Source organism: Paroedura picta, chromosome 2 (genome assembly GCF_049243985.1).
Source record: "Paroedura picta isolate Pp20150507F chromosome 2, Ppicta_v3.0, whole genome shotgun sequence".
In the NCBI taxonomy this organism is placed as follows: domain Eukaryota; kingdom Metazoa; phylum Chordata; class Lepidosauria; order Squamata; family Gekkonidae; genus Paroedura; species Paroedura picta.
Genome location: NC_135370.1, coordinates 57603379 through 57628944, shown reverse-complemented (window position 1 = coordinate 57628944; position 25566 = coordinate 57603379). Strand labels below are relative to the sequence as shown.

The 25566-nt window shown below is 41.9% G+C and overlaps 1 protein-coding gene across 4 annotated transcripts in view; it reads right to left on the bottom strand.

The window, feature by feature from the left end:
- ZRANB3 (zinc finger RANBP2-type containing 3) overlaps window positions 1–25566 on the bottom strand; it is a 56645-nt gene that overhangs the window by 2712 nt on the left and 28367 nt on the right. For all 4 annotated transcript variants that reach the window (XM_077320221.1, XM_077320217.1, XM_077320220.1 and 1 more), the window contains exons 10-19: window positions 23551–23670; window positions 21096–21275; window positions 17627–17779; window positions 14913–15357; window positions 13075–13281; window positions 10324–10415; window positions 8495–8596; window positions 2420–2565; window positions 1163–1309; window positions 27–414 (exon numbers count right to left, since the gene is read on the bottom strand). In XM_077320221.1, coding sequence (XP_077176336.1) covers window positions 27–414; window positions 1163–1309; window positions 2420–2565; window positions 8495–8596; window positions 10324–10415; window positions 13075–13281; window positions 14913–15357; window positions 17627–17779; window positions 21096–21275; window positions 23551–23670 — 1980 coding nt within the window. The remainder of the gene's footprint in view (window positions 1–26; window positions 415–1162; window positions 1310–2419; window positions 2566–8494; window positions 8597–10323; window positions 10416–13074; window positions 13282–14912; window positions 15358–17626; window positions 17780–21095; window positions 21276–23550; window positions 23671–25566) is intronic.

Below are 25566 nucleotides of genomic sequence, written 5' to 3'. Positions count from 1 at the left end.
GATCGGTACTGTCAATGTTATTTTACCTGTGTGAGAGGAAGCTTGGACATCCAAGAGCTCTCCAGAAGACTTTTACGTTGATTCTTTGGGGCATCTCTGACAGTGAGGTACAGTTCCTGAGCATTCAGACTACACATTTGACAAACACCATGTTCTATTTCAAATACTTGTGTTCTCATGTAACTTTGACTTGAGCGAATTAAGAAGTCATCCTGGCATTTATGAGAACAAAATCGTGTGTCCCAGGTGGATGTTTGATCAAGTACAGTGGTTGGTTTTTGACAACTGAGGCAAAGTAGATTCCCTTCAATGTCCACAGCCTGCAAGTAGCCTTTCCCTGCAGAGGTCTCCACAGGAGCATCACTTTGACTCAGATCTGAACTGGGAACTGGGCTTCCAGCTACTGAAGAGGAACTATAATAAAAAATAAAATGGCAACAGTTACTTTAATTTTAGCAGTGAAAATACAACTTTCACATACAGACACCTAATAATTGTACCAAGAAGTTCTGAATTTAACACTAAAATTGGCCAAATGTTGAAGAATTTTGCAAGTAGGCAACTGCACAGAAACAGGTTCAATCAGCTTCCCCATAAACGCAAGATGCAAGACAGGGAGATAGCTGGCTGTTTGTTGAACACAGAATCATAAGAGTCGGAAGGGGCCATATAGGCTATCTAGTTGAGCCCCCTGCTCAATGCAGGACTAGCCTAAAGCATCCCTGACAAGTGTTTGTCCTGTTGCTGCTCGAAGACTGCCAGTATGGGGAGCTCACCACCTTCCCAGGCAGCCAATTCCACTGCTGAACTATTGTACAAAAAAAAGAGCTGTTCTTGTATGCCACTTTTCTCTAACTGGAGGAGTCTCAAAGCAGCTTACAATCACCTTCCCTTTCCTCTCCCCACAACAGACACCCTGTGAGGTGGATGAGGCTGAGAGAGCCCTGATATTACTGCTCAGTCAGAACAGCTTTTTCAGTGCTGTGGCAAGCCCAAGTTCAGCCAGCTGGCTGCATGTGGGGGAGTGTGGAATCAAACCCGGCTTACTAGATCAGAAGTCAGTGCTCATAACCACTACAACAAGATGGCTCTAATAATCTAATTCTAATATCCTCATACAGTATTATTTTCTTTCTCTTGCCACTGGTACTGTTAAACTTACTTTGCAGAATGTTTATCCTTTTCATCAGTAGAATCAGCAGGCATTTTTAAGGGAACTGCAGGTTGTTTGGTAACTAAACGAACACTGCCCCCACTACAATTCGCTTTCTTTACTGAAGCTTTGGTGACATCCTCTTTTGTGATGTACCTAGAATCACATTAATGTTTCAGTTTAGTCTGTAGCTCAACCAACAACTGAGACTGTACTACGCCAACCCTGTTCAGCATATAGTGTCTAGAAATCCTCCCCCCAAAGCATTAACTACTTTCCGCATACCACCTGAACAATCCAAGGAGTTTTAAGAAGCTCTCTCTGTTCTTTTTACAAGTAAGATTATTCATCATTTTTTCAAAGGCACAAAGGCTTGCAGTACTGAGGAAATTTTTTTCCCTTTCTCATGAACACAGCAGTTTTAATCTTTAGCAATCTTGGTAGGCAATCCTGTATGAATTTGCAAACTTCAATAGGAGATCTTCAGACTGGCTCTCTAGGAAGGGAGCATGGGATGAACTGCAGAAAATGATGATCCCTAGTTTTAATACAGCAAATTAGATTGGAACATGGAAGGTTGTCCTTGAAAATAAAGACCTGCATCAGATATTGTTTATTTATATACCGCCACTCATGACAAGCCATCTTGTGGCAGTTCACATTAAAAACTGATAAAAAATACAATATAAGAGCCCATAAAAACCCCTTAAACAGAAAAATCGAAATGGAAATAGAAAGTAGGTGGCAGCATAATAATTCCTAAAAAACCTCCTAAGGAGCCAATAACTGGGTGTCATCTGCATATTGGTGACAACCCAGCCCAAAGCCCTGAACCAGCTGGGCTAGAGGGTGGATATAGATGTTAAAAAGTGTTGGGCAGAGTATCGTCCCTCCACGTGGGAGCACAAAGGGGTCACATAACTCCTCCCCCACTGCAAGTCTCTGAGTCCGGTTCCAGAATAGACCAGCCACTTCAGCGCAATCCTAATTTTGGTCCTGGCGAGGCAGTGGGCCAGTATCTCGTGATCGACCACATAAAATGTGGCTGACAGATCTAAAAGTATGAGGATGGCTGAACCACCCCGGTCCAGCTAATTTTGTAGTTTAAAGGATCTTGTTTTAAAGAGCACAAAATACTTAAACTATGACAGACACAATGAAAACTAGTTGCTTACTAAAGTGCCTTATTAATCTAAAACTAGTTTAACTATTTATGACATTATTCACTTGGGATCCCTGAAACATACAATGAAGTTGAATACGTACCGTTTGGTACAGCCAAGTTTCGCTTGTTGTTGAGACAATATTTCTTCAGCAGCAAGAATGGGTCTAGAAAATATCTGACCACTTTTCCGTATAATTCTTTGCTTCATGGCTGTGAGACTATTCCACTCTCTCACAACCCTCAGTATCTAGAAGAAAAAGTCCCAGAAATATTTATAATGAAATAGTATAGCAGTTATTTCGAAATATGTAGACAGTAGACAAAGCCTTGGTTTGAACCTCAGAATTCAGCACTGTCTTTTCTCCAGTGACTCCCTCTGTATCGGGACCAATTTTATCTGGCTGAAATGCTTCCACTTATTTAGTGCAATTGATCAAAGAGCATGAAAGCAAGCTCTTCCTACATTTTATGTTCACAACAAACTCTACGAGGTAAGTTAGGCTGCAGCAGAATGACTGGCCCAAGGTCACCAAGTAAATTTCAACGATTCTACCACTTCTAAGGCTTTGGAAAATCTTTTAAGTCTCTGAAACTCTCAGATGCTTGGGACTCTGCAAGCTTCTTGATTGTGCCCTTGTCGATTAGGGACATTAAAGCGAGGGCAAGATCCAAAACTGCCTGGTTGGATATTCTTAAAGATGAAGAGCAAGGGAGAATAGTGTACAGATTGGAACTAGTGGGAGATAGAGGCATAACACTCACCCAGGATGGCCCCCTACATGCCATCCTAGTTATGTATGGATTGGACACGGGGTCTCTGAGTTATGGCCTCACAAACAAGATGCCCCCAGGAATGTGCTGCCTGGAGAAATGACAGACGTGACTTCAGGAGAGTATTAAGAATGGGTCCTGTAAAATTAAGAGGCAGCAAGCTCGTAGTGGACCTCCCAGGATGCCACCTCTATATGCCCTCATTCGAGAGGGCCCCCCCAAAGTGTCAAACCATAGATGAACAGGACAGACCGTTTGACCTAGCAGAGAGGAGGCAGTTAAGTTGCAGTGAACCTCCCCAGTATGGACACTTCCCTCCTACTCTGGAAGCAGGCTGAAGAGAAATGTTCCCGGCACGGTCACACATGGCCATCACCATGACCATGGTTGGGCCTACCCACTCTCCACTGACTAAGCCCTTCTGCACCCTTGACAGCTACTCATGCAGCACATGGTAATGATGCAGTTCAGGGTAGGGCACAACCAGCTGTTCTGCCCTGCATGGGAGGTGGCTGACTCCCCAGGCTCACCCTTCCTCCACAGGTGAGGTGACTAAAGCGTCTTGCCTAAACCTAGGATCCACCCACATGATAGCTGGCTCACTCCCTGGGCCCACCCTCTCTCCAAGGACAAGGTGATTCCAGTGTCAACCCTCCTGCACTGCCCAGGTGCCACCTGTACAGTTGCAGATGGCTGTCTCTCCCCAGGCCCACACTCCCTGTGTGGACAAGGCTATTGCAGGACAGGACGAATGCTCCCACCCTGTCCAGGCCAGGGAGCTATCCGCATGGTTGAGGGTTGTTTCTCCTCAGGTCTCTCTCCTACTCCCTGAACTTCTAAAAATCTTTGAATTGCTGTACAAACAGAGTAAAGGACTGTGAATGCTTAATTAATCACCAAAGAGTTTTGTGTGACAGGCCGCTCCAAGTAATCTGATTGGTTAACATCACCTGAATAGCCGCTCCTAGTAATCTGATTGGTTAACATCAGCTGAATAGACAAAGACCTGAGAGCTGTATGTTGAGGAGACTCAGTCAGATTTCTGCTTTGATTGAGTTAAATACTGACTGAAGATGCACAGGGCTTGCAAGATGGGCTTGTTCTGCCAGGCCTATGATTGAGGCCTGAAGTGATATCTGAATCTGCTGGCCTCTGTCAGAAGCCTCCAAACAAAATTTCATCAATGAGGGTTACTGTATGACCCACCCACCCCCTCTTTGTCCCTTATAGTAGACGAAGCTATTAAGGGCAATTTTAGTTTTTGATTCTTCATTTTAATGTCTTAAACTTTAAGCCACATTAATCTAAATTTCTATTTTTGTCACTAAATTCAACCATATATCCATATATAGCATAGGTACTGTGGTACTGTGGCCATTGTTCCAGACAAGACTCAGATCGAACCAGCTTGGTAAGCCCACATCTGTTTCTCCATCCGAGACAGGAATGGGTTGGGATATTGTACCTGGAGACAAAGTTCTGGGTGCAAGGTTGACATAAGCTCAGGAGTGCAGATGGGAGCACTCTGCTGGGAGGCCAATTTCTCCTTGCCCTTGCCTTTAACTGTTTTACCTGGTGGCTCAGAAGAGGCACAATGAAGTGGAGGGAATGCAACTGAGATTGGATCTGCTGAGGCACAGATCTGGGAGGTGGAGACAAATGCTTCAATTCTGAAGTTGTGAAATTGGGAGCTTTTCCAGGGCCGATTTTGGACACAGGCCTTCAGGGCTTTCTCCACAAGTTTTGATGCCCCATCTCACGGAGCTTTAGGAATAAGCATTGGCCCTTAAATGAAGAGACATTGTGTCCTTCACCCAAACACAACAGAGTTCATGTTTGTTTATTTGAGTCATCATTGTCCCACAGTGAGAGCATTGTTTGAAAATGGCTTTCTGAGCCATAGAAAGAACTCAGAAGCAGAAGTTGCTCTCACAATTTTGGAGTGATTCCTCACTAACATGACTGTAGCAGGAGTCTTCCAGAAAGCATGACTTTCTCCTTAGACAGCAAAATTCGAACTGAGGGTGGGGGAGCTACTACACAGGAGCACATGGTCCCTGGGTGGGAACAAGATCCGGGCTCTGGCGTGTGGTGCCCCCTGAAGGCTTTTAGCTATAAAGACCTACCCAATGGCAGGCCTGCTCATGCACAGTCCCCATGTGGGACTGCACAGAAGATCGATGATAAACATACTGTTACTTCATTAACAGTTATGCTTGTGGCAGTCAGATTAAGCCTCAGCCATTATCATACAAAAGGAGTCATCTTACAAAACAAATCCTTATCAGAGAGATGGAAAGCCAGAACAAAAGCTGTGCCCAGTTCTCCCACAGTATGTTTGCTATACCTAGGAATCTTCTGCGGAATAACTTGAACAAGATGAGAATGGATAAATGTTTATTTTTCCTTATCTGCAAATTACATTCTTCAACTAGCTATCAAGTTCAATATAGTCCACTGGGTAATTTAACACATTAAAATGTCTTCAAATCAGGGAGTCAAACATGGATGTATTTTTGTTCCTTATTTATGTGAGACCCGGCTCTTACTCTGCAAGTGATGGATGGACACTTGCCTAAACTTGGCCCTTGCTCTGTCTTCTTATTACTATACGCAGATAATGCATTCTGCTATGCTCTGCAACCACAAATCGCCTGATAGTCCCTGGACCAAAAGTCTGACTTGTCCCTGCCTGGTGGAATGAGCTCCATGACAACATCTGGGCCCTAATGGAACTAGCACAGTTCTGTAAGGCCTGTAAGAGTTTTTCCTCAAGGCTTTTAGTTCAGGCCTGCTCGGACAATTGAGGTTATCAACACTATGGGCCTCCCCTGCTGCAGTTGAGATGTGCTCCCTGTCCACTTCCTACTAAGACCAACAGCAAAGACATCACCAATAGTTAGCTGTTTTAAATGTTTGTTGTATTATTGAATGGTGTAAACCACCCCGAGATGGCAGGTTTGAGATAGGGGAGGGTTATAAATCCAACAATGAATGAATGAATGAGCCTTTAATTGAATTTGTATCCTATTTTGAGACCAACTGATTATCTGTTAATATTGAGAAATCAAACATCATGGTATTTTCAAAGTCTTGGAGAGGTTTTAAATGGCACATTAAAGGTAATGATACCAAAGAAGTAAATCAGAAAGTTTACACATAAGCTTTCAGTATAATAATAGTTGGACAGCACAACAGAAACAAGCAGTCAATCTGCTGTTGCAGATTTCTTTCCTTTCTTTCATTATTAATAGATTTCTAGACCGCCCCTATCAGCACAGGCATCTCAGGGTGGTTCACAACACTGTTAAGTTACAAAACAGTGAGGAGTAGCCAATATGTACCCGTGGCCATCGATGTTTTCAATGCTAAATTGGTATCTCAATTACTGTACAGGATTCCCATTTGCACTAGCACTTTCAACCAATGTGCTGAGCAAATTTAGGTGACATTTCTGTACCATAATTTGAGGGTCCCAAACTGTGCAAGCTATTCAAGCCATGTCTTTGGAAACAGTGCAAAACCTTTTAGAGATCAGAGCTTGGCTCCTAATCCTAAAATTCTGGCTATGCCTCCATTTTAGAGCAGAATCCCCTAGCTATGTGCTGAATTTAGTGTCTGATTCCCCCCTAACGAATTAATTGGTCACATTTAATTTTGTGGAAAATGTCAATTGGTATCCCTCTCGATTCTTTCTTATGTTAGAAGAATCTCAAAATCTTAGATCATTGTAACAAAGACATATGAATACTGAAAAGCAAATTTTCTGCTCTTTGGCAATGTTTGATATCATACCTGATCCCAGTCCTAGCATTCTATTTTTCATACTTAACATTTCCTCAATTACATTGAGCTTTTATGCTCACAATATTTAATCCTCTCCTCACAGTGCTTTTGTTTGAAAGATCTGCAAACTTTCCTTATCATGAAAGACTTTGTCCATGTAGGATCAGAAGCCTTGAATCTGTACCTCGTGTTTTGCTTTATTATGAGTTCTATGTTAAACTGTTGAGATTCTTTCATTTGTCCTCTTCTGCACAACTTTCATGGATATCCCACAGAGAAGCTTGTTTTAAATCTTCTGTCAGACCAGTGCCCTTATATTACTTGTTTACGAGCAAGGTGTCTTCTAATTGTTATGAGGATTTGGGAGCATGAGGTAAAATCCTCTGATGGAGAACTTCTCCCTTTGTAATGCTAAACTTGTAGTTGTTTTCTTTCTTTTGTTATTTATAATTTCTGCCAACAAAGGTACTGAACTGAATTATATTCCAGACCAACCGTATAAATTAGAAAAGAAGTTATTACCCCCCTCTTGCACCCAAAACTTTACAGTTCAGTTGCTGGGGAAAGATGCAGAGGATTAAGGACCTATCGTTAACACTGATGATACCATGTCAGAGTAACAAACTTTGCGTTCATTCACCAGATACTTGGAGGAATTGTGATCATCTACAGGTTGGGAGCCTTCCCTCAGTCACTTTTGATTATGAACAGAGAATCTTCAAAGACTTCACTTAACTTTGATTGCCAGTATCTTAGCTCTTTTTCTCTCCCACCTTTATGTAATAACACCTGCTCCCTATGGAGAATCACTGTGAGACCTCTCTATTCTTGCCCATGTCTCACAATGTCAGAAGATTCTAGCTTAAGCAGAAGTCGCAGGTCAACACTTAAGCACTTTGACTGTGTAGCGTTCCCTCAGACGTTTCATCTCCCCTTGACCATGCAAAAATGCAGCTAAAATTGTATACAGAAAACAAGGAAATGTAATAGGAAATGGCTAGCCTTCACTTTTAATGGTTTCTTTAAAATATACATATAAATTGTTTTTAGAATTGTGCCTGCACCTTGTGTCACATTCACAAACTTGTGTTAATTCTGCATATCCAATCCAAATATATATATTTTTCCCCGTTTATTTGGTTACAAAAACAGGACTAAACCATAATTGGAATGAGGGAAAAAAGACCCTTTTCCATTCTATAAGGAGTTTTCCACTCAATACAGAATAATCTGTATCCACCATAAAGAAACAATTGTCCTGCATCTTCCGGTGAGGGTGCTATGAATTACACCACTTACATACTTCATGCCCACCAAGTTGAATTATCCAAGTACAACTTTTCTAAAAAATGATTTGGCCAATACAATTCATTTACTAATTCTGCAGATGGGATGTTAAATTATGCATTTGCAGAAGATAAGGGGAGGTGTGATTTCTACTTCCCCCTCCAAGAAACAGATTCTACTTTTTTCCCAAAGCAATTAAGATATATGTGAGCTTAGCCAGTAATTAAAAAGCATCACAGAAGAACATTTTGTTACTTAAATGGAATAGCACAAGGACATATCAACTCTTGGACTTATTTATAGCTACAATAAGAGTTTCAAGTTGTTCTTACCAATGAACGATTCTGTTTTTGTTGAAAATACTCTGGTAAATCTTCCCAGTTATCTAATTTTATATCCATTGGAATGAAGTTACAATTCAAGGGCTCTCCCTCCTGGATTAATTAAATAAAAGTTTCATTAGTCTCCTAAATCAGAAAGGCATTCAGTTTCCTTAAAGTTGTAAGAACCTCGGTGGCAAGGTGGGGGCAGGGGAGGGGAAAGCATAAGCACGCTTATCTTCAGTGACATCAGCACTTCTTCTTACAACACTTTGGGTACTTGGGCACAAATACCAGGCAGAAAATGTGTGGCCCTTGTGCCACTTGGAAAGAGTGCGCACACACACTTCACAGGCCACTCTTCTTGGCGGGAAAATACACAGGAACAGCAGGATGGTTGATCTTGGAAAAAATGATTTTGCATGGTTAGGGTTCTGCATGAGTGCTGCAGCTATCCTTCTGGCACCGAACAGGGCATTGCTTTGTTAGTTCTACTGTTATATGCAGCCAAGAACTTGCAGCCAAGAATAACAGCAACTGTTATTTCAGACCCCTTTCCTCTTGCTGCCTCAGGCTGCCTCCAACAGGTCTCCCCCTACGGGACATTTGCTTCAAATGCTACCTTCTCCTCAGCCACTCATTTTCAGATTCTTAGATCAAAAATATCTTAGACCTCTCCTCTCAAAATCCTCTGCTCCCTCCTCTTTAGCTTTCCACCCTCAACCTTCCTGAATATACACTCACTCATTCACTCACTCACTCTCTCTCTCTTTAGGGTAATCAAGCAGCAGCAAGTATACAGCATAAGGATACAGGTAACATGCAGCTGTCCCCAACCCCCAGACGGACCGGTACTGGTCCGTCGATCAGTTGGTACCAAGCCGCAGCTGCTCCTCGTCCCCCTCCCCGGCTGCTGCCTTGGGGGCTGCCCTGCCATTCTGCCCCCGGCTCACCTTTGGTGCTTTCCAGTGGCCGCCATGGCCGGGGCTCCCCCTTGCTGTGGCACTGCGCAGCTGCTGCTGGCAGCTTCCCCCAGTGGGCAGTGGGAAGTCAGAGGCGTGGCGGGAAAGCAAGCGGAGCAGGGGCTCAGGCGGCAGCGACATCCCTCGGCAAAAGACTACCCCCCCTCGGGCCTCAGTAAAATTGTCAAGCGTTGACCGGTCCCCGGTGATAAAAAGGTTGGGGACCACTGGTAACATGAATATGCACTGACATTTATCACTGATAAAAACCAGGGAGGCTTACTTTACCAGGTTCTTTTAAGTTATTCAGTTTACTTGCCACTTTAAAAGGATACCCATATAGCAGGTCTGAAAGGGAAGGTGCATCTTATGGGGCTACCATAATGTTTACTACTTTGATATTCCTAGCAGAATATAGAGTGGATCAGAGGATATATTGAAATGTCATGACAAAGTGAGAGGTCACTACTTCCTAGGGAATTAACCTGGTGCTCATCCCTTTCAGATTCATGCGCCATGATTTCTTGGAACAAGTTTGACACTAAGAATTCATGAGTATTATTGTTCCCCCAATGATGAAAAAATAGAGGTCACTTCAATGCTAAATTGAATGGAATGTGTGCAGTCAAAAGTCTATGATTATACAGAAGGCAAACTGTGGCTTTCTAGAGGCTCATGGACTACAGAGGATCATGACAATTGTAGTCCATGGACATCTGGAGAGCTGCAGTTTGGTCACCCTGGAAGTAGACATGGAAAATCATAATGAGGCAAGAAAGTGTGACTTACACACATACATCATGTATGTACCCTGGGCAGGTATTGGCTTGGGAAGGAGAAAGGATCTATGAGACAATAACGAATACATTGACTGCTTGCCTTTGTGTAGATATGAATTCTATCAGTGTTCCTGCTGGCACAGAACAGGAAGCCATCATACACTGGATAGGAATGTGCATCCTCTAGATTATCTGCAGAGAAAAATTGTAATTTGAAGTCATTCCTTTAGCTAGAGCAGAGTTCCCTGGCACCTACCAGTACAAGCTTTTCAATAGATGGGTGCAGCCACTGTAAGACAGAATTATAATTGCCTGTCACTGTTCAGATTAAAAGTTTTTTGCACTGGAAAATCAGGAAGACTGGTAAGGAGCTATTCAGTTTGTCTCCGCATCCTGCAACCGCCATTTTGAGTTTGGCAGCTGTTCTGGGGTGGTGCTCACCACCGCCTCTCAAAATTACCAAGCTGATCATGGTTTCAAAAAAAGCTAGGGACCCCTGTACTAAAAGAAGGCTTGAATTCAGCTGAGCTGAGTGGTAGGACCACCCCGGAGTCCTCTTTATGGCTACATTTATAAGCCAATATTACTATCCATCTTATTTTCCCCCAACCTTTTTAAAGGAGATCAGAATAGAGTACTTGTTTCACTTCTCTTCCCCTCCAATTTATCTTCACACAAGCTCTATGAGATTAGCTTAAGCTGAAAAGTAGTGATTAGGCCAAAGTTACTCTGAGAGCTTCGTAGCTAAGTAGAAATTTCCACTGGGATCTTCCCAGCCCTTTCTGACACCTTGACTACTACATCATCCTGGCCTCAAATCCAATTCATTTCTTTTACCAGCATGCAGTATCTCATAACAGCCCCTCTCCTGTCAACTTTACAGTTCAGTTGCTGGGGAAAGATGTCAACTCAGTAAGGCAGGCTTTGTCACCCAGGGTTTTGTGAAGCCCCGAGGTTTCTTGATGGCCCTGGAAGGGTTTCCTGAATGGACGAGCATTATTAATTTTAATATACATTTTTTAACTTTATTAAACATTTATCAGGTGCTATGACTTTGTACAGTCATATCAATCTATCCCCTCTCTCAGAATGGCCAATGATGAGTCTGGAGGGGTGGGAGGGGGAGGGGCCCCGGGTGGGCGTGTACACAGCTATGTTTCCCAATCATATTCTGCACGATCGCACCACTTCTGGGGGTTCTCAAAGCCTGAAGAAACTGAGAAAGGTAAGTAAGGTAAGTAACTGTATAAGGTAAGTAATTGTATAATCAACACTGTGGATATTTTCAAACAACCGCATGTTAGGAGTTTTTCATGCTATAAGCCCATGGTGTCAAACTCCTTAAAACCTTACTAGGGCTCAAGAGTACCACCTAGAGCACCTGTATTTTTAGATACCTGCAGTTGATGTCAGACTAAGCCATTCATTTCCATTCCACATTGGACCATCCTGTCAGACTTAATCCTTTTTAGACATGGGAAAATCCAGTTTTAACAAAACCATGTATTTCTCATGTAAGTTCAGGGCCATTACCAGATGCTTGAGGGCACGGGACTTCATTTTATAAGTCCATGATTAGTAACAGTGCTGACATAACAGATGGAGCTGTTATGCTAAATCAGTTCGTAACTTTTAGAGAGAAGGCTGGTTTAGATTGCATTGGCCAAAAATATCTCGGCATTTATCATTTCCCCTTGCCTTCAGCAGAAACTGGGGTCCAAAGGAGATTATGAAGTCATAATATGCAGTTAGTTCTTCTGAAGCTAGAGTAAGGTCTGGGGTATCTTACAGATTGGGGACCTCTTTACTTGAAATACATCCCAGGCCATACTCTAGCTCTGGAAGAACTGAATGCACTTTACAACTGGTACTGTTGGCTGCTGACATTTTCTGCTTAATCTGTTTTTAATCTAATTTTAGATTTTAATTAATTTTTAAACTTTATTATATGCTGTTGAAAAATTGATGTACACCACTCTGAGTAAGCCTGGGTTCAGGAATCTCCTCCAACATCATGTTACTGCAAGGAGCTATGCCCACGCTTTGAAAAACCTGGTATAACCTAGGTAACATGTAATGAGCAGAGTTAGATCACTTGTATCATTTTTATTTGCATTATCTTGTGTGTCCTTTCCCCTGTGTTTTGTTTTGCCCTTTTCCCACCACCTTTTGAATCCAACCACCCTTTGTTATAAGGTATTTTCCAGGGTTTTTATTCAGTTACTTTTTTCCTGATCTAGGACTTGTAAGAAGGATACCTTCTCAGTGGATCAGTCTAGATGTTCTCGGAAGTCCTTGACTTGTGGCAGCTCATTACCAGGATGCTTTCTTGGGAACCTTTGGCCTAAGGGAGTTTCCCAGCAATGAAAGGCACCTTCTCCCCTGACTTCAGTAACAGCCGCCAAATGGGTGAACATGGAGGCCATATGAATCACAGCCCTGCTATGATCTCTGGAACTAACTGAGAACATTATGTTTATCATTTAAGGACTGATTTCAAGCAACGAGATCAGAAAGATTTGTTATTGGCAATCATTCCTCCATCGCTGGAACTTCCTGTCTCAACGCCTTGCTCTTCCAGACATCTTGCAAGGTGTCACCATCAGGGTAATACTGTTGTAAACATAGACAGCTCAGATTTAGGGTTGCTGTCAGGTATTATATAAACATTTTATTTCTTAAAGTCAAATTCAATATTTGGATTTTTGCAAAACTTCTACCTATGCTGATCTCTTGCCGACTGGGATTCACAATAAAATGTCTGATAGTGCACAAAAACATTCAGATTTTTTGCATGCTCACAAAAAGATTACTAATCAGCTGCTCCAGAAGGAAAGTTAGTTTTCCCCACCTTCTTTGAGCCCTGGCTCAGAATGATCGGAATGCTTATCTTCATAAATGACGGCTCCTTCCTGGATTGCATCAGTAAGTAGTCCTAAGGGTTTTTTCTGGCCAAATTTATCAGAGTCTTTGGCACTATTAAGATTTCTTATACATGGAGCTCCAGTTTCATTTTTGCTCTGGACAGAGCTGCTCATTTGACTTTTATTCTGTTTACCTATGGATAGTAAAAACAAACAAACAAACAAAAAACCCCATAGTTATTTCTTCCTTCTGTACAAATAGGTAAAATTGCCAGTGCTCCAAACATTATTCTCATAAATCCTAATATTTATGTATCCATCCTGTTTATAAACTCAATTAATTCATAAATATGTGGAAATTTTGAAGATGAAAGGAATGTCAGACAAAGCACAGCCCCAATCCTCCCTTTCATATGAAGAAGTGGCATTAGAAATTAAAATCCCATGTAGCTATTAAATAGCAAATAACACAGATTTGGCACATTTTAATAACCAAGCATAGGCTGCATGAAGAGCAGTCTAATTCTAAATAACAATTAGTCTGGAATAATTCCAGAACTGCAAATGTAAAGAAGCAAGGGAAACTGTAATCCTGCTTTGGAGGATCAGTTCCAAAGCTCCACAAGTAGTGGACTTGGGAGTACAGGACACTTTGCCCCTCTTCTCCTGGGCCCCCAGAAATATTTTTTTGTTGGGCAAAGGGACCCACCCTTAACAGCTTGCTCTCCCTTCCTCTGCTATGAGAAGTGCTGTTCCACTGTTGCAACAATAATTACACTGTCAGAATAGAAGAAGTTTTTATGTATCCCATATCTTCCTACCAGAAGGAGTCTCAAAATGGCTTACAATTGCCTACCCATCCTCTCCCCACAAAAGATACCCTTTGAAGTAGGCGAGGCTGAGAGAGCTCTGAAAAAACTGTGACTGGCTCAATGTCCCATAGTTCGTTTAATGTGGAAGAGTTGGGAATTAAACCCAGTTCTCCAGATTAATGGCTGCTGCTCTTGACCATTATGCCAAGCTGGATCTCAATAGCACCTTTGGATTCTACTCTGAGAGAGCCAAGAGCTTTTTCCTGTATGCAAACTATTTAGATTTTAAAGAATGGTGAGAATTTCTCTTATGATTTCTCAACACTCAGGGTAATGTGACTGGACAATGAGATGATCATATACTATTAATACAATTCTACATAATTATTTCCATTAAATCTGACAACTGTGTTTGCCACAGTGCATGTTAAAAAATAAAAATAGAAAAATTGGCCAAAGGAAGAAAGACAGGATGACAGAGGTCTTCATGACCCTCAATGATAATCAAAAGAAATGAACAAACTCATGTATATATTCTAGATGGATCACATAAAAGGAAGATACCTTCTACTATCTTCAGGGAGGGCTTAGCTCCAACCATGCCATATGTATATAACGTGTTAAGAAAATTGCAACTATAATCTTTCCCAGTATAATTTTCTGGCATTCAGAAGCGAGTTCCCAGGACAACTGCCTACAAATACATCATTAAGTGAAGTACCCACACAAATTTGTGAAGAGCTACATATGTTCAAAAGGAGTCAAACAGCAACAACTCCACTCAACAAGAGCTCAAACAATAAAAGTACCACAGAAACTGAAATTCCACTCTGACCCATTATATTTACTTCATTTTTACTACTTTGTAAGAGACATCACAGACATTAGATTTTTGGCGTACTATGTACACCTTGAGAGTTTTAGAACTACCAGACTACCTTCGTCTCTCTCTCTCTACTAAAATAAAGCTGCACTTTAAAGCACAAGAAGAATTTGTTTGGTAGTTTACTTACTTTTCTGTCCCCGAGGAGATTCACATATTTCACAGTAAGGTAGCAAGGAATTATTACAGTAAGTACAAAGACTGCAGTGCCAGATTGTTTCTGAAGCAGATACTTTGCCTGAATTAAACAGCAGAGTACTGTTGTCTACTGGACTAGTTTCTTCTGGATATGAAGAGTTTGTTTTTCCAAACAGAGATTTTCTCCCGGTCTTAGAAGTTCTCTTTGGAGTAGTGGGCTCTAAAGCTCTTGATCTCTTTGCTTCACTGCAAACCACATCTGTATCATTTACTTCCCTGGAGTCCATGTTGTCACCATCATCTATGTCCTCTCCAGGCTGAGAAGAATTTGGTCTAAAATTTGAAGACTTGTCACATGAAGCCATTTTCCTTTTTTTGTCAGCATTTGGTTTTGGTGACAAGAAGGCACGGATGTCATGTTGTTTTTCTTTCTCGAACTAGAACAGAGACAGAAACCAAATAAATGTGAAATAGAAGGTGACATGTTTTTCATTGTCTGTTATCTTCCTTGATGAGTGTTTGCAATGCTCCTAACTGGAACATGTTAGTAGTGTGGGAATCTCTGATTTCTCCCAATAACTAGACTTCATTTGGGAAAAGAAAGCATTCTCAACCTTCCTAATGCTGCAACCCTTTAATACAGTTCCTCATGTTGCGGTGATCCCTAACCATAAAATTATGCAAGTGTTCTTTCACAGAAATGAAACTGAAATGGCAGCGAAAATCCATTGTTCATGATTGTATAGAAACGGTTCTATTTTCAGGGGTTTCTCAGTTTCTCTTGTCCCACCATGCCGAACTTGCGCTTTTCCACTTCTCCAAGCAAATGAACACTCTCTCGATCTACCCCGCAAGGCTTCTGTGTGGATACCACCCCCCCCCGGCCAAGCTGCTTGTGAAAGGTTGAGAACCATTGTCCTAGAAGCTTCTTTAGAAAGCTTGAAAGCTCTTCTCCAAGGCTGGTCTGCAGTCATTCAGTCTCATGTAGGACTGCACAGAAACCAAGAAGATGAAGCTTTCTTTCAGAAACATTTTTTTTAAAAGCAGGCTGTGAAAAGTGATGGTTTAGATTCAATAATTCATAAGCAGTGTTCTACTTGTAAAATGGAGTCTTCACATCTTGCATGTAACCCTCCACACAACCCTGTCTCCAGCTTTCAGGGGACCATAATCAGTAGTTGGTGCAATGCTTGCGGGATCAGTGAGAGTGAAGCTAGCCCATATGATCCAACGCAATACTATAGACCAGCCAAAATGAAACCACCAAAATACAGACTACTATTATAGCTATTATAGCTACTATTATAGCAGACTACTATTATATACTATTATAGCTGCTTTCCTGCACTAATAAATCTGCACTAATAAAACAATTCAGAAGGAAAGGATATACATGTCTCATATACATGTGAGGGCACAGCTTCACTTAAAGGCTGTGAATTATCTGGAGCTTTTACCTTTCGTTATTTCCCAATCTCTAAGCCAAATTACTGAGCTAAATAAAAATGTTCTGCAATGCATTACCCCGGTAAAGTCCATGTTCCCTAACCTTCTAAAATCCCATTACCTCTGGCAAGTCAATATTTATCGCTTCTAGAGTAGGCTAAAGATTCAGGAGCAGTACAAGCTATTCATAACACCAGTTTTCATTTTCATCTCAGTGGTTTTTAGCACAGCAGAGTTGGAATCACAATGGCTACTTTGCCTGACTGCAACACCTTGGGTCTCAGCGACTATATGCAAACTTCCTTGTGTAGTGCTACATCAGACTATTGCATCATTCCTGATGGCCACAAGCATAGATAGCTTCAAAATGGGGCTAGGCATGGAAGAAAGGCCCATGAATGACTACTAGCCATGGTGAGTGAAAGGATTCTCCATACCCAGAGGCAGCAAACCTCTAAATACCATGCTGGGAAATAGTATGGGAGGGCCTTGATTCTCTATGCACAGTTTATTTGGCCTTCTGGGACAACTGGTTGGCTGCAGTGTGGAGCGGTATGCTGGACTAGATGGACGACAGATTGTATCCAGCAGACTCTTCTTATGTACTTCTTCCAGTGCCAGTTTTCAATATTAGAAAGATACATTAGCTTCACATCTGCATAGAAAAACCACCATCTCCATTTTAACACACACACTTATTCCACCCATGCATTTTCACAAATATCCTTTTAGGGAAGATAGAGAATCCTGACAATCTCCCACAAACACTATGATCCCCAAACATCGCTGTGCGAAAAACAAGGTTGGTTATTAGAAAGGGAAAGGAGATCTATGTGGAAAACACTCAGGGGCAAAACAAACCATGTAAAAAGCTCCAACCGAGCTCATGAAAGATCCAGATTTCATTTTGGTAGTGGGACCTCAGTAACATTTTATGAACCTGGATCTTAGGAATGGAATTTAGACAGCTGGAGCCTTGGACTACTGATTACCCAAAAAGTTAAACAGCCAGTTTTAAAATCTATTTTCAGGCTTTTCTTAATCAATTCATTTAAACTCTGTCTTGGACTATTTTCACACATGCAAATGAATCCAGGTACTACTAATTCCGAACAGCCCCTAGAAAGTCACCTTAAGACACATTAAGAAACATGACTTTAGTCTTTTGGGCACGAAGGGAAGTTTAACACAAGCAAAAGTATGTATAGAGATTTAAAGAATTCTTTATCAAATAAACACAACAAAAACAGTTATTCTTACATGTGTGAATAAAGCCTCATTTTTAATCTCGTTCAGACTTTCATTAGGAGCCCAGACTTCAGCAAAACTCAGGAAATCCCATTTCTCTCTACTGCCTTCTTCAGCCAGCAGTTTTTCTTTCCTGCCATTTAGTGTGGTGCCTGTAACTTTTGCCTGTAAGAAAAATTGAAAAGCATTATTTCTCACAGTCGAACTTATGATGCTACTTGTCTCCAGAGGAAAAGCTTCTTCCACCGTTCTCAGATTCCATAGCTCCATCAAGTAGGACCCATAATGTCTAGTCATTATTGCTCTGCCCCACCTTACACTAATTCTTCCCCATAGCCAAGTGGCTGGAGAGTGTGCAGAGAGTGTGCACTTTCATACAAGAGTAGGGTACGCACAAAAAAATCCTTTGCCTCAGTTTGTCTGGTGAAAGAAAGGCACACATTCCACAAGCTGCACAATCTGATTAGATAATCTCTTTCTAAAGTTGCCTCTTGCATTAAGATGGTTGCAGAGTTCCTATTGTGAACTGTAGCAGGTGGTCTCTAGACCTATTTTGGCTTCTAGTTATGACTGGTGGCATTCTCTGCTGCATAGCTCACGTTTCATGTTTGAGAAGCTGCTAAGAGTGATTCTTTTCAGAAAGACTTATGTGGTCCAGGTTTTAAATTGTTGTGATCTACTCCAGGGATATACACTGAGAATCATGTCAATCTACTTTAAATACTTTTAAATTTATCTGCTGGAATAACAAACAGGAAGCAAAGTGGCATTTAGCTTTTCTTTTGAACCAGGATTTAAGTTTAATTGAACTGCAATATTCATTTATTTATAAAATTAGATTTCTATACTGCCCTACCCCGTGACCAGGCTCAGGGCAGTCTACAATATCAAATAGCAACATCAATAAAATGGTAAGCTAATGATTAATAACTACACCACCACCCTTCCTTGGCAAATTCCATTCAGAATCAGACTGATCATTTTGGTGGAGTTACTTAGTTTGGGTGTGTGTGTGTGTGGGAACAGCACAGAAGGGAAGAAAGGAAAAGTTATTATCATCTTATTATTATAAAATAAAGGAAAAAAGGAAACGTATCCCAGATTTGATTCATGGGGACTATATATTTTATTCTTTAAGACTGCCATTTTAATATGCTTTAAAGTATCGAACGATACAATCTACACAATTTGGGAGCTTTCAATACAAAGAGACTAGTCCCGCTACTTACCAATAACTCTTCCTTATTTGGACAAAGACTGGAAGGATAAATGTCTGTTCTTATTGATCTTGTTTCAACTTCTCAGTAAATGTCTGTTCCTTATTCTCTATTAATCATCAGATAAAGGCCCCAAAGGACAAGATTACTAAGGCAGCTAAAGAATTTCACTTCAAACCAATGGAAACAAATCTGATTGAATCACTTGGGACTTTACCTTTTGGTGAGCAAACCTAAATAATTAACAGATTAAAAACTCTTCAGAGAATCTTGAAAAAAAAATCTCTTTTTCTAGAGTAGAAGTTAATTTCTCTAAATCAGTCCAATGTCCTGGAACAAAGCTTGATGAAAATTTTAAAACTCTTCCCTAGAAATTAAAGGACAATTGGCACAGAATGACTTTGTCACATGTCTTTTAAGATTCCCACTTCCTAATTTTCCTTCTTAGGCATTAGCATTTCTTGTTGAGATAGGTTCTTAACATTGGCCTTTTCAAATAATCATAATCATAATCAGTCAAATAAGAATAGTCATCTGATACCCACTTGTCAAGAGCATAAAAAATTTGGGAGCAGTAAAATGGAGTCCTGAAAGCTACATTTGGTATAGAACCTTGATGCTCTCACATAAATGTTGAGTACAACATAATGTTGTACTCTTAAGAGAGAAATTAGTCTAGGAGAGAGAAATTAGTCTAGGATCTTATGTGGATTACAGCTTCTGTAAGCGAGAGCAAATCTATTCCTCTGGAGAGTGGTAAGGCAGCAGACGTGCAGTCTGAAAGCTCTGCCTATGAGGCTGAGAGTTCAATCCCAGCAGCCGAGTCAAGGTTGACTCAGCCTTCCATCCTTCCGAGGTCGGTAAAATGAGTACTCAGCATGCTGGGGGGTAAACGGTAATGACTGGGGAAGGCACTGGTAAACGACCCCGTATTGAGTCTGCCATGAAAACGCTGGAGGGCGTCGCCCCAAGGGTCAGGCATGACCCGGTGCTTGCACAGGGGATACCTTTACCTTTACCTTTTTTTAAAAAAAAAGTTTGCTATCAGGCACTTACAGAATACTGGTGAGGTAACTCTTCAATTACACTACAAGTGTTTCTTCTTTTGAAAAAAGCTGATGGACAAGTATGAAAGAATAAAAAGGGTTAAGGCTCCTGGGTCGTCAAATGTTGGGGCGTTGCAATAAAATTTAATTCAAAAGTAGATTTTAAGCCTCAAAGGTTCTTAAGGGATCCTAATTGGAGATTTATTTCTGTTGAAGGTATTTTTGGTACATCCCAATTAGTTACATATGCTTCAGTTTATTTCTCCAATAAAGGATAGATCCAGTTTACATATAAACTGTTTTAAAAATTGGAGAAATTTTCTACATCTATTAAAATTATAGGGGGAGAAATAGACATCAACTTATGAAACATTTGCGCAGTTGATTCAAAATGGTTTTTAAGTATTTGAAAGACTGTCAAAGGCTAGGGAGTGGTTCTTGTTGGCAGCAGAGGACAGGACCTGAAATAATGGCTTTAAACTACATGTAAAACGTTATCAGCTAGATATCAGGTGGGAATATTTCGCAGTCAATAGTTCAGCAGTGGAATCAGTGTCCTACGTGGGTGGTGAGCTTCCCCTCACTGGCAATCTTTATGCAGCAGTTGAACAGATACTTAAACATGGATACTTAGGCTGATCCTGCATTGAGCAAAGGGTTGGACTAGATGGTCTGTATGGCCCTTTCCAACTCTATGATTCTAAGAAGCAGTATGAGGTAGGTTGATTTTTATTATTCCTATTGATCTCAATTCCTGCTCAAATTTAACTGACATTTTGGAAACCATTGACATAAAAAACCTCTGTGTTTTATTTTCCATGTACCAAATTATTACTTGTAAAACTGTAATTGCAATCAGGTAGTTTCATTTTTGACATTCTTTCATAGAAAGAGAAAACTTCATAGAAGATAAATAAACAATACTAATTTTTATTTTTACACTGGGTTGAGGCAACATTTACTGACATAATATTCACTTCCATTATGCAGTCAATTGAATTTTCTAAGTAATTATTTCTGGACATTTTCATCAGATGTACAACATATTTCTTCCGAAGAATCTATTAGATGTGATCAAAGAAATGAAAACAAGGAGCTGCTTGAGCAGAAGGGACAAAGATATTAGAATGTGCAGGAAGTGCGAGGAGGCAGAATGGTAGGAATCCAGAGTTGCGGCTTTGACCTTGCAGACTGCTAATGTTACGTGCATTATCATACCTTGCGGTTCAACATCGCCCACATAAGAGGGTCCAGAGTGCCATTTGCAATAAGGTAATGGATATTCACAGAATTGCACTGCCCAATCCGATGGGCTCTGTCTTCCGCTTGTTTTATATGCCCAGGATCCCAATACAGTTCAGCAAAAACAACATGAGTGGCAGCAGTAAACGTTAAACCCTATATACAACAAAAACAAAAACAAAGTATATCTCATTTTTCAAAATGACACATTGCTAAATTCTTAAGTATTGCTGTAGGTACTAAGTAGCCAGTTGATTTCCGTGAGGAATGTTCAGTTACTTGCAGAAAAATATATTTAATGCAGATACATTTCACCATAGCAGGCCGAAAGATTACAGGCTGTTATTTTGGGTTTCCTACGTAAGAGATGGAGGCTTAGACCAGGAATGAGCTGGGAAATGAAAACGAAGGCAACAGCTTGCAAGCTGTTGATGCTGGCATTTACTTTGCAATTTGTCTAAATATAAGTCTGAATGCTGAAAGCAACTACAAAATGGAATGTGAACAGGTTAAAGGAGAAAGCTGCTTGAAGTAAGGACCTGGATAAATTTATATCAGATATCTCATATTTTAAACAAGCTGAGGCTCTGAAGCAATATGGAAAATTTTTCCATGATCTCCCTGAAAATTAGAAACTTTTGGGAACTGAGAAGGCCAATTTCCCTACCCACAGTTCTTCTCCTACTCACACCTTCAACCGAAACTTAACTGGTCTCAAAATTCTGAAACTCTTAGGTAAGAATAAGCATGTTCATCCCTCCCTATTTACTGTATGTCATCAATATATCTATTCCTTGAGCCTCCCCCTCAGGTTGGAAGAAAATTCTGACATCTTAAAATCTACACAAGAGGAGGGGGTTAAATTCCCTTGTAAGTAAAGCGCAGAGAATGCAGCAAACCCAGGCGTTGCACTGGGTCCAGAAGAAGATGTGGTGGAGCCCAGGAGCCCCAGCAACTGCTTCAGGGCCAGTGCCCCTCCAAAAACAGGAGAACTGATGCCTTTCTTGCTTCTTCCTTTCCCTCTCCCCTCTTTCTTTTTGTCTCTTTCATCATGTTTTTTTCTCTTTCATCTTCCTGAAGGTTTTCAGGCCCCCCACCTGGAAGTTGGCAACGCGGCTGGCTGCATATGGAGGATGAGCCAGGAATCAAACTCAGCTCTTAAGATTAGAGTCTGCTACTCTTTAATCACTTCACCACACTGGATCTCAAGATTGAGCAGGGAGCGTGGTGGTGGTGAGGGCCAGAACCCAGAAAGGTCACAGTGCAGGTGTATGTGTTAGCACCTTTTGTATTCCTGGGTGCAATGGGCTTTGCCTGTAGTATTTTATGAACTCTCAAGGGCATAAGCAGACCAATTTCCCTTGTAGTCTATTTGTTTTTCAGTAACTCTACATGCTCTAGAGACAGTATATACCAGGGGTAGCCAAACTGCGGCCCTCCAGATGTCCATGGACTACAATTCCCAGGAGCCCCCTGCCAGGGGCTCGTGGGAATCGTAGTCCATGGACATCTGGAGGGCCATAGTTTGGCTACCCCTGGTATATACGTTCACGTATAAACACTACCTTGTCTGTGCTTTTATCATCCAGTTTTATTTATGTAACGCATTTTTACCCAACCTTTCCATAGAAGAGCTCAAGACAATATGCATCTCAGAGCGCTTCCTATCTCCATTTTGTGCTCACAATCCTGTGAGGTTAGCGTGAGAGAATGACTGGTCTAGACTCACTCGGTATGTTTCATGTCACTGAGGATTTGAACCAGGATTTCCCTATTCCAATCCAACATTCTAAACCAGGGGTAGGCAAACTGTGGCCCTCCAGATGTCCTTGGACTACAATTCCCATGAGCCCCTGCCAGCCTCTGGAGGGCTACAGTTTGCCCACCCCTGCCCTATACACAACATGGTCAATTGGCTTATTATAAGATGAAACAATGGTATGTAGTGGAAGACAGAGTAGTATACCTCATGGATTCGCTCAACTGTTCATTCAAGGTTTTGAACTATCCATATGGACTAAAACTGCATCACCACTATGATTGGAACCAGTTTCTGCTCCAATAAGAGATACGGTGTAATCATTTTCCTAAAGATACACTGACCTGTTCCATTGGTTTCTGCTATGTCATGATTTCATAGACCTTTGCCATACTGAAAAGGGGTGCTACTATATTGCACCATTGTGCAACAGTTAATACAGTTTCTAGAAGTGGTTTTACCTCTGTGAGTATGTGTGCTGTTTTTTTTTAATATATGAAAATGGCCCATGACATCTGTCAAATCACATAACTAATTTTGCCCTTCAGCTTGTTCCACAAAGACAACAAAAGACAGCTATAGAAATAAAAATGCACTCACAATACCACAGCCACCAACTTCCCCAGAAAATCATGCGTCAAACTAGATGCCCGACACATTTTAAGCCCTTACCTGACCAGCAGCCTGAATGCTCAAAATGGCCACTCTAGTATCTGGGTCCTTCTGGAACTGATTGACAAGGTTTATTCTCTCTGCTGAAGGTACACTTCCATCTATTCGAACATAGCGTGCCTGCGTGTTAGGATAGATATGGAACGATTACCAGCACTGCATTAAGAGAAGTCATTTACTACGGGGACATTAAAAAGTAGTATGTCTCTGCCCCCTAGACCCTTCTACCAACAGCAGTTGAAGACAATTTATCAGTTCTATAATGCCTGCTGAAGGAATGCATCGATGTCCAGGTGGAGACCTTACAAATAGTCTCTAACAAAGGAAAGGATTGCTGAGGTAGCCAGTGAGCCGTCACTCCTGAAGGAGGCTACAGACCTGCTGCCTTACTGGTCAGAATTATATTATTTATTGGATCTATAGGCTGCCTTCTTCCAAGGACTCAAGACGGAATTATACAGCCTCTAATCCACTTGCTGTCAGAGGACGTTGAAATCTCATTTCCTAATGAAACCTTCCTGAAAGACACGAAGAGTCTGATTTATGGAAGGACATAGTCCTATCTATGCAAAAACCTAAAGCTCTCTTCACATCCAGACAGTCCACTCTTTCTTCTGGGGGTGACCGGGACAAAAAAGAGGGAAGAACCAAATCCTCCACTTGGTGAAAAGTGGAATTCATTGCTGCAGCTAATTCCATCCCGTCAGCTGTCAGCAAAAGAAAGACTCGGCAGGAGGAGGGAGAGCGAAACTCTCCAGTGCCCAATTGTGATGCTCAAATGGAGCAGTCAACAAGCACCTACTGCCTTGAAGCAGGACAAAAGAAGGAAATGAAATACGATGACCTGTCTGCTTCTACCCATCAGTGGAGACTGCCCACCCTGGACCACTGGAGAACAGTGAGTGCTAGTGCAATTCCTAACTTTTCCATCCAATATATTGATCCTTGTCCAAATCCATTCCAGGAGAACACTTAGTCTACTGTAAGACTGGGGATGGGTTTATGGCTTCTTCACCAAAGGCAGATGTTACTGACCCACTGAGATTAGTGTTCAAATAAAATATTAACTACCCTCAAGTCCTTGTGGGTTCCCCACTGAGCAACTGGGCCTGACCCATGGGCTACATGGGGACATACATTTCCCATATAAAGACTGCAAGAGTAGGAAAGAAAGGAATGTGGAAGACAAGGGGGCAGATAAAGGTTTGTTGGCTGATGGGTGGGAAGAAGAGAAAGGAGGAAAAGGGGAGAAGGTAGGGGGTTGCCAGGGGGAGAGAAAGAGCAAATAGTAGACCCATTATGCATGGGCCGGAATGCCCGCATTAGCGGCGGCAGGGCATCGGGGAAAATCCCCTATTATGCATGACAACACCACCAGCGCGGGCATGGCCCAGCCCAGGGTCGTGTTAAGAGAACGCAGGAACTTCCGCGGTTCCCGGGATACTGTGGGCGCCGGCAGGGGCTGGGGACTGACGGTGCCATGCATAATTGATAGCCTTTTGGCCTGCCTGGTCCCGACTTACGGTGTCCCTGCAGGACACTGCATGCCCCTGCGAGCTCCACAGAGCCAGTAGGGGCATCCCCCTGCCCCTGCCGTGGTGGGAGGGCAGCATGCCACTCTCCGCCAGTATGTGGTGAGGGCCTGACCTCACTGCCCCCCCCCCGGCCGCTGTCATTGCCGGCTTTCAGGCCCTGGCGCACAGGGTGTGCATGCGTGGGTGCTACGCCGGGGCATCCACGTACGCCGGGGGAGACCCGCCCCCATGTGTACACAGGGAACGCCAGGGCATCCTGCCCTGTTGCAACAGCACGGCGGCCGCCCGGCGTAGCAGCCGCTGTTCATAATGGGTCATAGAGAAGCAGAACATGAGATACCCCTTGCCAGTTCTTGCAATCTCCTCTCCATTTCTATCCATAATACCCCCTTATCCATCTGTGAAGATCTGAAGCAGAAGTAGTATGATGTAAAACTCAACCAGAGTTCTCTCTTCTATATGAGGGATCTGACCCAAGTGG